The 16184-nt window shown below is 39.9% G+C and overlaps 1 protein-coding gene across 1 annotated transcript; it reads left to right on the top strand.

The window, feature by feature from the left end:
- The first annotated feature begins 2898 nt into the window (after positions 1–2898).
- On the top strand, positions 2899–15038 carry LOC127572392 (iron-sulfur cluster assembly 1 homolog, mitochondrial-like). The gene is made up of 4 exons (XM_052019583.1): positions 2899–3186; positions 8611–8664; positions 9685–9790; positions 10845–15038. The coding sequence occupies exons 1-4, from the start codon at positions 3103–3105 to the stop codon at positions 10991–10993; spliced, it is 393 nt and encodes a 130-aa protein (XP_051875543.1). The 5' UTR covers positions 2899–3102; the 3' UTR covers positions 10994–15038.
- Positions 15039–16184: the final 1146 nt, after the last annotated feature.

The following is a 16184-nucleotide window of genomic DNA, read 5'->3' on the forward strand; positions in this document are numbered from 1 at the left end:
GCTCTGTAAAATGTTATGGGAAATTACCTAGTGTGATCGCATTTTTAACTAATAAAATTTTCTGCTTTAAATTGCAACAATGTAAACTTCTGGTTGCAGCAACAAAATATTAGACCCAGCAGTAATAACAATTCATAATTTACTGCTGTTAACTTAAAATATAAAGGCTTTGAAAATTTAGCTGTTTGTAATTTCTAAAATGAATCTGCTTTCAAAAGTATAAAGGGAGAAGAAAGGCAACTTGAAGCAAGAAAAGTAAAAAGCTTTATTAATGACTCTTAACACCACGTCCTGACATGCACCTTTGATTTTATGAATGGGTTTGGTCAATAAATGTTTAATATGTTTAGGCCTATGAGGGTTCTGGAAGGAAATATGGGGATTTTTGCAGTGGTAATGGTGGGTATTGGGGTAAATATGCTTTCACTGTCTGTATCCAGATTTAAATGCAAGATCTAAGCCAATGCCATCTTCAAATTCGCTGACAATACTGCTGTTGGACTAATCACAGGTGACGATGAGTCAGCTTACCAGAGCAAGATAGGACACCTGGTTGAGTGGTGCCGCAACAACAATCGCTCAACATCAGCAAACCTAAAGAGCTAATTGTTGACTTCAGGAAAGGGAAGAAGGGTGAATATGCACCAGTCTGCATTGGGGGTGGAGAGAGTCAGCAGCTTTAAATTCCTGGGCATTAACATATTGGATGACCTGTCCTGGACCCAACACATAGATGCAATCATAAGGAAAGCTTGCCAGCATCTTTATCTTCTTAGGAGGTTCAGCTTGTCACTGAACATTTTCATTGCACATAAAAGGTACAGAGTATTGTCCAAAACTTTGTCTTTCTTTGACTTGTCACTGAACACTCTAACAAACTCCTACAGATGTACTGATGAAAGAATTCTGATTGGTTGCATCATGGTCTGGTATGGCAATTTGAATGCACAGGAACGTAAGAAGCTGCAGAGAGTAGTGGACATCTCAGGCACATCCCTCCCCACCATTGGTAGTATCTATAGAAGGTGCTGCCTCAAGAAGGTAACATCCATCATCAAAGATCCCCACCATCTGGGCTATGCCATCTTTTTGCAGCTACCATTGGGCAGGAGGTACAGAAACCTGAAGTCCCACACCACCAGGTTCAAGAACAGCTACTTCCCTTCAAACAAACATTTGATTCTTGAATCAACCGGCAAAATCCTAATCACTACAGTTTAGCAACGCTATGACCACTTTGCACTAAAATAGACTTTGTTTTTTTTGTTCTAATTGTGTTCTTTCTTGTAAAAATTTGTTTTTTTTGTGAATGCTGCTTATATGATGCTATGTGCCTGTGATGCTGCTGCAAGTAAGTTTTTCATTGCACCTGTGCATACATGTACTTTCACAGATGACAATAAACTTGACTTGATAAAGCCAACTATTGTCAATAAAACATAGAACGTCAGAAGCATTGCTAAAACGCTTCTGATCATTATATACATTTCTGAGCTGTGACTCTAGCATTCCCATCTCTAAGCTACAGATTTAAGGTCCGAAAAAAGACTTGCATTTCAAAAGGTTGTTTTGTTAACAATCTCCCAGGGTAGTTTTGAACCAAGAGTTTACTTTTTAAAAATAATGACTGATTATCTTGAATACAAAAACCCAGGGACATACAGGGTGTTCTAGAGTGAAGTCTTTTAGGGGACACGTTAAACTGCGGCCCCACCTGGCCTCTCAGTAATGTATAATGGATATGGCACAATTTGAAAGAATAGGAAAGTTATCCTTTGTGTCCTGGCCAGTATTTATCTCTCAGCACAAAAATAAATTGTCTGGTCATTGGAACATTTCTAAGAGCTTGCTGTATGCAAATTGGCTCCTGTTTTTCACACCTACAGCATTGATGCAAAGGCGTTTGAAATATGCTATACAAGTCCTTTAAATGATGTGGCATTTCATCCTATGCACAGACTCCACTGCTTTCATATTGGGAAAGAACTTCTGCTTAAATCTGTGATGGAAATGCTCTGACCATAACTAATTCCCCAGCCAATGTTGTTGCAGCCACAGCATTTCACAGCAAAGCCCAACAAAGCAGTACAAACTTCTGCATATAGCTCTCAGGCTGGGATACCTGCTTGTGGTATCCACACCAGGTTAACCTGGCTCAATTACAGTGAATCCATTGAAATTAATGGGAGAAATCAGTTGTCATGATGAAGGTAAGTGAAGCTTGTTCCAATAGCAAAGTGATATATAGATACTGGAAATTTGAAATAAAAAATATAAAATGTCAGAAATGCTTAGCAGGTCATGCAGCACTGTAGAGAGAAATGCAACAGGTCAGGCAACATCAGTTTCAACACGTCCAGGTCAAAGGCCCTTTGTCAGATTTTCAACATATGTAGTTTTATTTTAATCATCTTTCAGGTCGATGACTTTTCAGTCAAGGCTTTTATTAGATTCAATGTTTTAATTCTTTCAGGGGTGTTTATATATTATTGACATTAACATTATTTTCACGTCCTGAATGATGATGAGCTTGGATATCAAACACATGACATTGATAAGAACATGAGAAGTAGGAGCAGGAGTTGGCCATCCAGCCTGCTCCGCCATTCAATAAGATCACGGCTGATGTGGCCGTGGACTCAGCTGCACCTACCTGCTTTTCCCCATAACCCTTCCCTTACTCTGCAAAAATCTTCCCGTAGCGGGTTTGGCGCCTCCGCCGCTGCGCCGGGCTTCGAGCGGAACACCGCTCCGCACCGACGGACCTCAGCGGGCGGGGCGGCGAGCGTAACCATGTTACCGCGCCAGCGATCGGGCTTCAGTGGTTGGACGCGGCGGGTTCCCCGCGACTGCGCGGGTTAACGGGGGTGTCACCGGGCTGGGCTGGGCTGGGCTGGGCTGGGCCGGGCCGAGCCGGACCGGACCGACCGTCGTTTAGCTCTGTAACCTTGACAAGACGCGTCTTTACTACCAAGCTTCCTCATTGGTTGAACCTGAGGGTGATTATCGGCGCTACCAATCAGGTAGCCGGATGCTTCAGGGTCGGGGTCCTGCGCCTCGCACCCAGCCCCCCATCCCCGACCCTTCTGTACCCTCCGCAGGATGTCTGGCTCCATAGTGAGAGCATCCATCAGAGCCGTCGGTGCCAGGAGACGCCTGGTCCCCACCAGAGCAGCGCTGACGCTGGTGAGTTTGGAGACGCCTCCAGACTCTTGAAGCCCCTGAGATCCTGGTGGGACTAAACAGGCGGGGGAGGGGGTTGCAGGAGCTGTCCGGGCCGCGGGTAAACAGGCGGCGGGTTGGGGGGTGGGGAGCAAGCGGAGAAGGGGTGGGGTTGTGGCCAGTGCTGGGTAGTAGATAGGTGGCGGGGGTTTGGAGGGGAGGGCAGGTGGTCGGGGCTGCAGAGATCGGTCAGGGGGTGGGTGGTTGAATGGGAGCGATGTGGTGCGGCGGGCGGGGTGTCAGCAAGGAGCTGTGGCAGGTTTGCTGTTGGCCACAGGAGCTGGGATTGTTTAGTTCGAGAGCGACTCCTGTTGTCACCGATTGAGATGCTTTGAAAATCTTGTGCATTTCGTACGATGGTCCAGTGAGGCTTTATGGGTGGAACTCAGAAAAAAGATGTGGGTGATCACTTTGATGGGATTGTACTGTAGCCCCCTCCACACACCTCTTCCCCCCCCCCCCATCCCAATAATCAGTAGGAGTTAGAGGAGCAAATATGTAGAGAGATTGCAAATTGTTGTAAGGATGATAGAGTGATAATAGTGATAACTTCCCTAAAGTTGACTGGCACTGCCATAGCGCTAAGGGACTAAATGGGACAGAATTTGTTACATGTGCCAGGAAAGTTTTCTCAAGTAATATGCAGGTGGCCCGACTAGAGAGGTGTCAATGCTTGATCATCTGTTGGGAAATGAGACAGGACAAGTGACTGAAGTGACGTTGGGGAAGCACTATGGGACCAGTGATCATAATTCTATTAGTTTTAAAACAGTTATACAGAAAGATAGAACTGGTCCATAAGTGAAAGTCCTAAATTAGGGCAAGGCTAATTTTGATGGCATCACATGGGAATTTGGAAAGGTTGATTGGGAAAGGCTGTTTACAGATAAAGGGACATGTGGCAAGTAGGTGGTTTTTAAAAGTAAGATGAGGAGAGTTCAGGGCCAGCATCTTCCTGTTAGAGTGAAGGGCAAGGCTGGCAAGATTAAAGGAACCTGGCTGACAAAGGATATTGATGCTCTGGTTAGGAAAAAGGAGGCAAATTTCAAGTGTAAGTTGCTGGAATCAAGTGAATCCCTTGAGTATAAGGGATGTAAGAGTACACTTGTGAGGGAAATCAGGAGGGCAAAAAGACGACATGAGATAGCTTTGGCACATGAGGTGATGGAGAATCCTAAGAGATTCTAGAAGTATATTAAGAACAAAAGGGTAACTAGGGAGAGAATAGGTCCCCTTAAGGATCAATGTGGTTGTCTGTGTATAGAGCCACAGGAGATGACTCAGGTCTTAAATAAATATTTCTCATCAGTATTTACCGTGGAGAATGTCATAGAAGCTAGGGAATTCAGGAAAGAGAATAGTGATACCTTGAAACATATTCACATTACAAAGAGGAGGTGCTGACCTCGAAACATCCACAAAGAGGAGATTCTGGCGATCTTAAAGCACATAAATTCCTGGGGCCAGACTAAGTGTATCCTGGAACATTGTGGGAAGCCAGGGAAGAAATTACTGGGTCCCTGGCAGAGATATTTGTATTATATTAGCCATGGGGGAGGTATCGGAAGACTGGAGGGTAGCTAATGTTGAGCCTTTATTGAAGAAGGGCTGCAAGGAAAAGCCAGGGAACTACACATCAGTGGCGGGAAAGTTGCTGGAGGGGATTCTGAGAAGCAGGATCTAACTGCATTTGAACAGGCAAGGCCCGATAAGGGATAGTCAGCATGGCTTCGTGCATGGGAAATCATGTCTCACGAATGTGACTGAGTTTTTTTTTTAAGAGGATTGATGAGAGCAAGGTGGTAGACATTTTATACATGGACTTTAGTAAGGCCCTTATTGAGGTCCCACATGCTAAGTTGGTCCAGAGGGTTAAATCACAAGGGATCCAGAGTTAGCTAACCAATTGGATACAAAATTGGCTTGGTGGTAGGATGTGCATTTCTGGTCACACAGCTAAAGGAAGGATGTCCTTAAGCTGGAAAGGGTGCTGAAATGATTCACAAGGATGTTACTTGGACTGGAGGGCTTGAGCTACAAGGATAGGCTGGTGCTTTTTTCCCTGGAGTGAAGGAGGCTGAGGGGTGACCATACAGAAGTTTGTAAAATCGTGAAGGGCATAGATAAGGTGAGTGGTCACAGTTTTGTTTTCCTAGGGTAGAGGACTTGAGGGGCAGTTTTTCCACAGAGGGTGGTGGGTATATGGAATGAGCTGCCAGGGGAAGGGGTAAGAGCTGGGTAAAATTACAACATTTAAAAGATATTTAGACAGATATGTGGATAGGAAGGGTTTAGCCAGATAGGAAAGGTTTAGGGGGACCTGGGCCAAATGCAGGCAAATGGGACTTGTTCAGGTAGGCACCTTGGTCTGCATGGACAAGTTGGGCAAATGGCCTGTTTCTGTGCTGTATGACTCTATAACTTTATGACTTCACCTTGGACAGATTTCCAGGTGACAGCCCCATTTCACAGAATTGAGATGTAAATTCTAGAGAGATGGATTATTTTGCATACATGTTCTTGTGGGGGAGAGAAAGAGGGTGGGGTATCATGGTGAAGGGTGGGTCTGTTGGAGATGGGTGTTTGGATTAGTGGTGGTAGGGGCCTGCTGGAGGCATAGCGGGGCAGTGTTATGGTGGAGGGGGTGGCCTGGTGGGGTTAGGGGACTGTGGGCACTGGGAAGGAATATAAAATCTGTAAGCACTTCTATTAAAGATTCTAAACCGTTGCATTCTTAATCTGCTGAACTATGCAGGATTTATTTTGCTGTAAATGCTGTGTCAAATTATGTGATTCTTAGAGACAGCCTGAAGTAACATGATTGTGCTGCAGTGTTGTTTTTGTTTGTTTAGTTCAGTTTTGACCTGGGCACAATCAGCTTTCTGAAGAGCAAATCCACTTAACCACATTCCAGTATATTTTAGCACAGATCAGCAGGTCCAAGGATTTGGGTATGTACACATGTGCACAACAAAGCTGATGGGGTTTAGCTAAAACTGTGCATTATTAGTTCAAATCCTAAGTAAACTTCTTGCTCCTGATCCAACTATGGCAACTGCATCCAGGAACTTCCCCATATAAGATAGATAGGAAAGTAATTTGTGAGGAAAATAAGTCTGTAATGGCATTACAAGTAAGTGAGTGGGTAGAACAAGGGTGAGTATGGGGAATATGAGGATATCCAGTTTGGTAGGGAGATTATTTAAATCTGTGAGACCAATGAATGCTTGTGTTCAGAGATTTGGATGACCTTGTACTGTAAACAAAATTAGTATGTAGCTGCAGCAAGTGATTAAAGGCAGATGGAATGTTGACCTTTATGGTAAGTAAGATGGAGTATAAAAGTAGGAGAGTCTTGCTGAAGCTGTATAGGGCTTTGGTTAGACCACACCTGGAGCACTGTACTATTTTGGTCTCTTTTTAAGGAATGATAATACTTGCCTTGGAAGCAATGTGGAGAAAGTTCATTAGATAGATTCCTGGCATGACATGGCTGTTTGAGGAGCAGAGGGTGAGTTAGAATGGTCCATGTCCATTGGAATTTATGAGAATGATCTTATTGAACCATGTAAGATTCTGAAAGGCATTAACAGTGTGGATGCTGCAAGGATATTTTTCCCAGTGTGAACTGCCAGGCATTGTCTCTGGATAAAGGGTTTCTCATTTAAGACTGAAGTTAGGAATTTCTTCTCCTGAAGATTGTGAATTTTTATAATTCTTTATCCCCAGAGAGCTGTGAAAGCTGAATTGTTAAGTATATCTACAGCTAAAATAGATTTTGGGTTTCTCAGGGAATAAAGAGACCAGCAGCCAAGTTACCCCTGATATTGAATGGCAGATCAGGCTCAAGGAGCCATTTGACCTAATCTTCTTGTTGCTTTAAGTGAGTTTAATATTTGATTGGTGTCGTGGTTCAATATCTATGCCTATTGACTGGTGTAGAGATCAGAAAAGTTATGAGGTTAATTCCTCAGCTCAGTAAATGAGAATCTGCAGTAGTGCATCTTCGTTTCATTAGGGATTGAGAAAATTGTCCGGGATTCTAACATCATGTTGCAAGTTAATGAATGTGTATGCATCTAAATATTAGGTGAGTCACAAGCTGAGAAGAATTTTTAGATCCAAAATGAGCACAAACCATTTGCATTAAAGAAAAAAAGAAACCATTTATTGCAGCATAAACTAATGATATAACATTTAAAAACAGATCTTATTGTTGAAATTACAAAATTTGAATGCTGAGTCTTTTAAAAACAGACTTGAAAGCTGGCATGACTTTGACTTGGAAGGTATCTTCTGAAGGCCAGGTTTGAAAGTGTACAGCTGGTATCCAGGGCTTGGTACCTTCTTAAAGGAATGGGCTTCAGAAGAAAACAGGTTTTGCAAGCGCAAGATATGGGGAACTGCTCTTCTGTGTGCTATTATGTGCATCCATTCTGCAGTCAGCTGGGGTGGCAGTGCACTAATGCATAGAACGATCAGTTGTGCTATTCGCAGTGCTGTTTTGTGTTGAAGTTGTGCATCATTCTGCTTAGAAGCCACTCGCATCCACAGTTACTAATTGTCTCATGACTAGCTAACAAGTGAATTCAAATTGTGATTCAATTTCAAATAGACTCATAATCAGCATATCTTGGTTGTTAAAGTGGCTCCTAAAGTCCACCCCTAGGGATGCAAGATTGAAACAAAGTCATTAGTCTTTGATATAATCCGATAACTTGAATCAGAGAGATCTGCCTTACTCCAGGATGTAGTTAATAATTTGGCTGGCAAGTCTGAATTAAACAAAGAATCGTAAGTGGTAAACCAGTCACTGGAGACTAGAACTGTTTCTGTGTGAGCCCCAATAAAGCAACAAACCAATAGTCTTTCAAGGAACTAGACAAGCTTTCAGAAGCAGTCTAGTGCTTTCGACTAGAGTTGTAACTTCATTTGTACCAATTATATGCTTATTAGTTCCTGAGTCGTTGGTTCTACCAATCTGCAGCCGAGATTTCTGGACACATTATTAGCATGTATAAATTCTAAATGTGTAATTACTTTTAGTGTCTGCCTTTTAAACACTTAAATATCATAATGAATTTTCACACATCCACTCATCATGTTTCTTTGTATCCTGTTAGCCATCAGTGTTCTTAAAATGAGACAGTAATGAGACAGCTTTGGCACATAACTTTGCGGGAAATAGTTGGGAGCTAGCTTAAAAAAAAGTTCTAGTTATCAGTTGAACAAATATGAATATCCACAGTGCATAGACAAAAAGAAGAGGAAAAGTAAATCATGGTTATCAACTCTAGTGGAAACATAGTAATGAAGTTTTTAAATTGTACGGGAGATGCACTAAAATTGAAACCTACATTCAATTATTTATTTTCTCTCCTTACCTAGACCCCTCTGGCTGTTAATAAAATTAAACAACTGCTTCGGGAAAAGCCTGAATATGTAAGTATTATTGGGCATAATGTATCTGTCAGAAATAGTGAAAGGAAGGTACAGTCTCAGAGATGAGAATTGATCATGCATTCAAAAAAACTTCTCTTCATAGAACATATAATACAAAATCATTTTTTTAATTTTTTGAGCAGATTAAATCATTTAGATGCTGCTTCTGATTATTGATTTTTCAGAAGAATATTCTTTTAGATGAAATTTATTATATAAATGTTACAACTTAAAATTATTTCAAACTACTTGATAATTGGAATAAACATTCATTCTAAGTGTCCCTGTTCTGGGGATATCCAATTGAAAATTTGAAAATTGAAAAAAGGAGTTAAGAAACTTGCTAATGTGTTTTAGAAATGTTATTTCACAAGATCACAAGACAAAGGAGCAGAAGTAGGCCATTTGGCTCATCGATTTCTCTAGCCCCTACTATTTCTCTCTAGCCCCAATACTAATATAATACTATATATCTACTAATATAGTATAATACTATTTCTCTCTAGCCCCAATTTCCGGCCTGATCCCGATATCCCTTGATACCTTGACTAATTAGATACCTATCAATCTCCTCCTTAAATGCCCCCAATGATTGGGCCTCAACAGCTGTATGTGGCAAAGAATTCCATAATTTCACCACCCTCTGGCTAAAGAAATTTCTCCTCATTTCTGTTTTAAACCGGTACCCTCTAATTCTAAGATTGTGCCCGCTAGTCCTGGACTCACCCACCAGGGGAAACAGCTTAACCACATCTGCTCTATCTAGTCCTTTCAATATTCTAAATGTTTCTGAGGTCCCCTCTCATTCTTCTGTACTCCAGTGAATACAGTCCAAGAGCTGACAAACAGCCTTTACTAAAGCTGAATTTTTAATAGCTCATTTACAAGGGTGTGCTAGGGTCTGACTGATTTTAAAACATGTTGTTGAAGCATATCTTAAAATGTTGTCTAAATATTTTATATGGAACAGAAATTGTAGAAAATAACATTTTAAAAAAAAAACCTTTCTCTTTGTGATAGATTGGGTTGAAGATTGGAGTTCGAACCAGAGGGTGCAATGGTCTGTCTTATACTTTGGAATACACAAAGGAGAAAAGGGATTCAGATGAAGAAGTAATTCAGGATGGTAAGTAATCTTACTATGTACATGCTCTAAAAATATTTTCCATCAGTTTCTGTACTTTGGTTGTGTACTATGGTACTTGTAAATACTTAAGCATAAACTTCAGATCTTGTTCTGGATCACATTTCCTCACATTTTCAAAATCTGACAAATGTTGCAAAAGAATTAAGAGATATCGTAGACTGAAGTGTCTTGCGTTTGTACTTACTGTAGCTTTCCTGGAGTTTTTAGAATTTATTAGGATGTCTAAAATCTGACTATTCAGAAATAAAACTTAATTGTGAACAGAGTTACTCTGAAATCAATGCAGTGCCCTTTCCAAAGAAACTGCTTTGCTGGTATTGAGATTCACCATGTCTTTGTCAGGTGTTCTTGAGTTAGATGTACTGTTAATAGATTCACAAATTTATAAACAAGAATTATTTTTCAAATAAAATGAAACAACTTGCCTAAAGTACTTGCAATACTTAATTGGAACAATTGGGTTCTCCAAGTTCTGTGATTTCACTGGTACTACAGATCTCCAGCCCACATCTGTCAAAACTGGTATGAAATGCTTTGGGATAGTGTGGGTAGTGTTACAACTCACACAGCTCCAGCAACTTGGGTTCAGTCACGTTTCAACCACAGATAAATTGAGGCAGAGGTGGAGAGGATAAATGTTCAGAAGCTCAACTCCTTGTCAAATGGGGCAATAAAATTGCAAATAGTGTGGTCTAGGCTCAGACAATGGTCAGGAGGAGTGATAAAGTCAATGACTATGGAGCAAAATTTGTGTCATAACCAAAAGCAATGGCTTCTGCCTTCACATTTCATTGAAGGAAATTTTTGCTCAGTTACTACAAAGCAAGGCAGGGAAGGGGTGGCAGTTGAGTACAGCTGGATATTCAGATGATGCTACCAGGGGGCAGCATATGGATACCAAATAAGATTGAGCTAAAAATGAATCCTGGGGGATGGGGGTATTCCAGAGGTAACTCTGTTGTACTGTATACAGAAGGAGGGCTGTATGTCTATTTAAATTTTTCCCATGTTGCTATTAATTTTTCTCTTCTAGGTGTTCGAATATTCATTGAAAAGAAAGCACAATTGACACTTCTAGGAACAGAAATGGACTATTCTGAAAATAAACTTACAAGTGAATTCGTCTTTCACAATCCCAACATCAAAGGAACCTGTGGCTGTGGAGAAAGTTTTCATGTTTAACAGAAACCAACAATGTATCTTGAACACTATTGTGGGCATTGTAGTGTGGTGAGGCACTGATATCCCATTTTAGGCCATTGAGTGTAGCTGAATCTTTATTTTAATTTCATGGGAGAAGAAACTGAATTGCATCCCTGTTGGTATTTAGCCACTAACAATGGATCTTTCTCCTGATGGGAAATTTTGCACAAGAATTTATTGTGTTGAATAAGATGCTTATTTTTTTTTGTTCAATTGTCAAGCAGTGGATAATGCTAAGTTTATGAATTGTGAACTTGTGCCTGGATCAGATAAATACACCCGCTTCTCATTTGAAAAAATTCTTGCATTTAGTATTTTCAAATACACTGTGTCAAAGTCAGATTTTTTGGAAACATAGAATTGGTTTATCACTTCAGTTTTATTGATGTTGGATCCTGAATTATTTACGGGCTGCCACTAGCACCACTTTGCTATTTGGCTTTCAAGCTCCACAAAGTCAATTTTTTTTTTAAAAAGGAGCTTTTTTTGGTGACAAAGCCTAAAGTTCAATTTTTTTTGAAGATATTGCTACAAAAGTCTCTAGACTGTTAATGCCAATTGGGGATTTTGTCCTCCACCACCAACTACTAAAAATGTGCATGAAGAAAAAGTTGACATTGGAATCCAAATGGAGCATCTATGTTTTACCCTGCCCGCACGACATCACCACCAAAACGAAATGCGAAGATTGTTCCTAGAACATGTCAGAATTGTTCAGAACCAAACCATTTCAGTTTTTTTAATCAGGTAAAAATGCACTTGAGATGTAAATGATGCAGTAAGACTAGCTGCTTGGTTATTTATACCTCATGACCAAGAAGGTCATAAATTGTGTTCTCCCAAGTACAGGACTGTAAATCCATGGGGATTTGCAATGTATTTTCTCTTTAATACATCAAGAATCTAGGTGCACAGCTTTTAATTGCTGTTTGGCTCCAGTGTAGCTGTAGCTTGAATATTAATTATTAAGCTAATTTTAATTATTTAGATATACTTTCAATAACTATGTGTATAAAGTGTATTTTAAAGAGTCGGAGATTTAATCATTTTATACCTTTATGCGCACATTATAATTTTTGATCTGAGTTTCTGTACTGTGTCGATTCAGATTTTCTTTTATCTACCAATTTGCATTTTCTTAAATGTAAGTCTTGTGTTGGAATCATTGTGTATGTGTAACATCTCAAGTTTAGTGAAGATCTGACTGACTGATGGGGCAGGAGGAAATTGTCAGTGTTGGTACACTAAAACAAATTTTCCATTAATTTGGGTTAACTCTCTTAGATGTGTGCTCATAATATGGAACTCATCAGTTAAGTTGCTACTAACTCATATTATATTTAATGTTTTGATTGTTGCAATCTGGCCCATTTTCATTGGAGAACAGATTCTGTAACATCATAAATCAGTTTCTGCATGTACATTTGTTTTAAAGGGTTTTTCATGTGAATTTTATTTATGGCTCCTGGCCTTTTACTTATTGGAAAGATCTGGAGAGGCAAGGTTATTTTTGTAGACTGAGTATGCAATCTGCTCTCAGATAGAAAGATAGGCAGTGGTAATCATTTATGTTGCCGGCATGCACAAGCAATAAGGGTATCTCTCTGCAGCATGATCTTCCCTGCATGCAGAAAGTAACATCTGATGTGGTAGCTGAACCATAACCTGGAACTGAGAAACCCGAAGGCTGATTAGAAATCATATTGAAACTGCCAACGTTCATTTTCTCAGGTGGTGCCTCAGAATTGAGGATGACTAACTTCCACTCAGTTCTTTGGATTCTGGAGTGGTTGATAAAGCCATCGTGGGATCTGCAGACTCTTTCACAGATGGGACAGGAGGTGGTGGTGGGGGTGGGTAATGGATTGAGTGGTAGTTTGAGTTGGTGTACTGATTCCACCACCTATACTGACCCTCTATGAGAACTGATGCATGGACTCCAGGATCTCAGTGCCATTAGGAATGCTCCTTCTGACCTTTGAGCGGTCATGGTGGGCCAGGGATTCCCAGGAGTCAGTGACGTTATTGTACATTTTTCCAAGCAAGTTTTGAGGAAATGCTTCAATGCATTCCTCTATATTCCTGGTAATCTGTTCCTGTGCCAGAGATTTCTCCTTGGGAATCTGGTGTCAAGCATGCAAGTGATTATAACCTGCAAAATGGAGGTGACTAAGTATAATTAGAGCCTTGATCCTGGGTCTGTTTCCCTGGGAGAGGACACTAACATTGTTTCACTGATCTTGCCAGTGGATGTGGAGAATTTTGTAGAGGAAGCACTGGTGGTGTATCTCCAGTGCCTTGAGATGACTGCTTTTGCCAATCCAAGTCTCAGGAACATATAGGAGGGCAGGAATCACTGCTGCTGGCAGACTGTGTGAATTGTGCTGGGCTTGAAGTCTTGATGTTCAAACATCCTTTTTCACTGAAACAAATTGTTATGACTTGATAAATTAAAGAATCAAGTTTTTCAGAAGTGTTAAATAATATGAAAATGCCATGATCAAAGGATTCTCAATAAGCTATTTGAATATCTTCAGTGAGGTACTGGATCAGCCAGAAATTCCAGGACTAAGCAAAAATGTTTATAAAGTACATTTGTAGAAATAGTTGATTCACCAAAATGGTTGACAGAGTGTACAGGTTAGTAAAACAGGAGATAATACTGGAAGCAGATCAATACAGAACTTTAATAAAGTGATCTATATATAAGTATGTAGGATAGAGGAGGTAAAAGCCCCAAACTCATAAAATCATACAAATTATAGAATTAAACCATTTGGCTCTTTACAGCTGGCCCAGTGCTTTGGAAGGAACAGTCTGCAGGAGTGACTCTGAGCTCTGATTGCCTGCCACTTTAATTCACCATTCCAATCTGACCTTTCTGTCTGTAGTCTCCTGCACTTTTACAACAAGAGCCATTGCAAGCTTAAGGAGCAATACCTCGTTTTCTATTTGGACACGTTGCAGCCTTCAGAACTCTCGACTGAATTCTCCAACTTTAGGTAATTCACTGTCTGTCTGCATCATAGCTGACCATTTCTGCCGGTTGTTGTTTTGACTCCGTTTTTCTCTTTCTATTGCTATAGTCTGGCCTGTTGGCTGTGTCCCACAGCCTTGCCATTAGCAACACAACACAGACAAAGAAGCAGTTAACTACCACAATAACTCATTTGGTCTTGTCCTGTCAAAGATTTTCCATTTGTTCTACCCATCCTTCCCCACTTTCTCTGCTTGTGAAAACTGTTTTCTCTCCCAGGTCTGACAAAGAGTCCCAGACCTGAATCGTGAACTGTTTCTCATTTCACAAATGTTGTCTGACCTGTTGAATATTTGCAATATTTTCTATTTTTGCTTTCAAACTGCCAGCATCTGTAGTTTTTTAAAAAATTTTTATTTACTGAGACATGCAATGGATAGAATGCCCTCTGTGGGCTGAATGACCTCCTTTGCTATTGTACAAAGTGAGATTTTCTTTTAAAAGCCTTCATCAAAATTGATTTTTTACTTTGTTTCACAGATAAATTGGAGGATTGTAAGTCTGGAAAATTGTTTATAACTTTGTTATTAATGGCATACAATGTAATGTTTTCTGAAAGGAACTGAAACCAACTTATAAATTAAAAGATAGACATTGTGAAATGCTAATAAGGAAATGTATTTAATATGTTTACAATAAGGCATCATTCTTCTAAATTTGATCCTTTTGGAAGAATTGTTTTCATTTTCCTGGAAGTATGTCTCATCCTCACTAGATCAACTATTACTTCACCTCATCGTCTCCTCAAGCCCCTCAGTTATAGCCTCCAGTTTTCCCTCTTTGCTTCATATTCTTAATCTGAACCGAATAAAAAGAGGTGATAAAGTTGGAATACAGACAAACCATAAGCATTTAAATGTAGGCCTTTGTGGCAGTTTTTTTTTATAAAGTTAATTATTTTGAGATGACTGTCTAGTTTTTGTCTTTGTAATGTGAACCACTTAGTAAAGTTGCATCCAAGTATTAAAAATGTTTATTAACCTCTTAGTCCTTTTGTGAACTTATTTTTGTGAACAAGGAGTTTAATTTGTGTGGAAAATTAATGTTTTGCTATTATTTCACATGGAAGTTTTGAATTTCAATAAAAATGGTTTTGGTGATGATAAGGAAGCCATATGAAGTGGAATATTGAAATGTCTTCAGTGCTGTTTTACATAAAATGAAGTAGCTTTATCTTCTACTGAAATAAAGTTTAGAGAGAACATAAAGTTCCATTAATTTTCTTCACATTAGAACTTATTCTGATTGCTGTAAGAAATTGACATACAAATGTCATTTAAACTTGAACAAATTAAAAATAGTTCACTAAGGAAAATAGAAAAGCTGATGTTTGCAATTTCACAGGTAGAATTATTTCTAGTAAATGGAAAATCAGTGAGTACAATTGCCTATTTTCAGAACAATGAATAGAATTCAGTTGTATAAAATTACAATCAATACCTGAGATTTTTATTGTAAAAATGCTCCATTTTAGTAATTTTAGCAGAAAGGAGATCCTGACCTGTGAAAGTAGTCAGGTTATCCAGAGATGACTTGAATTGACATACGTTGAATGAATTATAACTTCTTCCCACAACTAGAGCAGAACCATAAATATGGATGCAAAAAATACAGACTGGTTAGCAGAACACAGAACAGTACGGGAACAGGCCACCACGATTTTGTGTTGAACTACTTAATCTAATGATACCTAATTAAACTAATCCCTCCTGCCTGCACATGGTCCATATCCTTCTATCCTCTGCATATTCTTGTGCCTACCTAAGAGTCTGTTAAACACCTATCATGTCTACCTCCACCAGATATGGCAGTGCATTTCAGGGACCCACCACTCCTTTGAGCTTGCCCTACACATCTCTTTGAACTTTCCACCTCTCACCTTAAATACACGCCCTCTAGTATAAGATGTTTCGACCCTGGGAAAAAGATATCGGCTGTCTGTCTATGCCTCAATCTGACAAACTTCTCCGGTCTCTCTTCAACCTCTGCTGCTCTAGAGAGAACAACCCAACTTTGTCCGAACTCCCTATAGCATATGCCCTGTAATCCAGGCAGCATCTTGGTAAATCTCTTCTGCACCCTCTCCAAAGCCTCCACATCCTTCTTATAATGGGGTGACCAGAACTGAATGCA

This window comes from Pristis pectinata, chromosome 7 (genome assembly GCF_009764475.1).
Source record: "Pristis pectinata isolate sPriPec2 chromosome 7, sPriPec2.1.pri, whole genome shotgun sequence".
NCBI lineage: Eukaryota > Metazoa > Chordata > Chondrichthyes > Rhinopristiformes > Pristidae > Pristis > Pristis pectinata.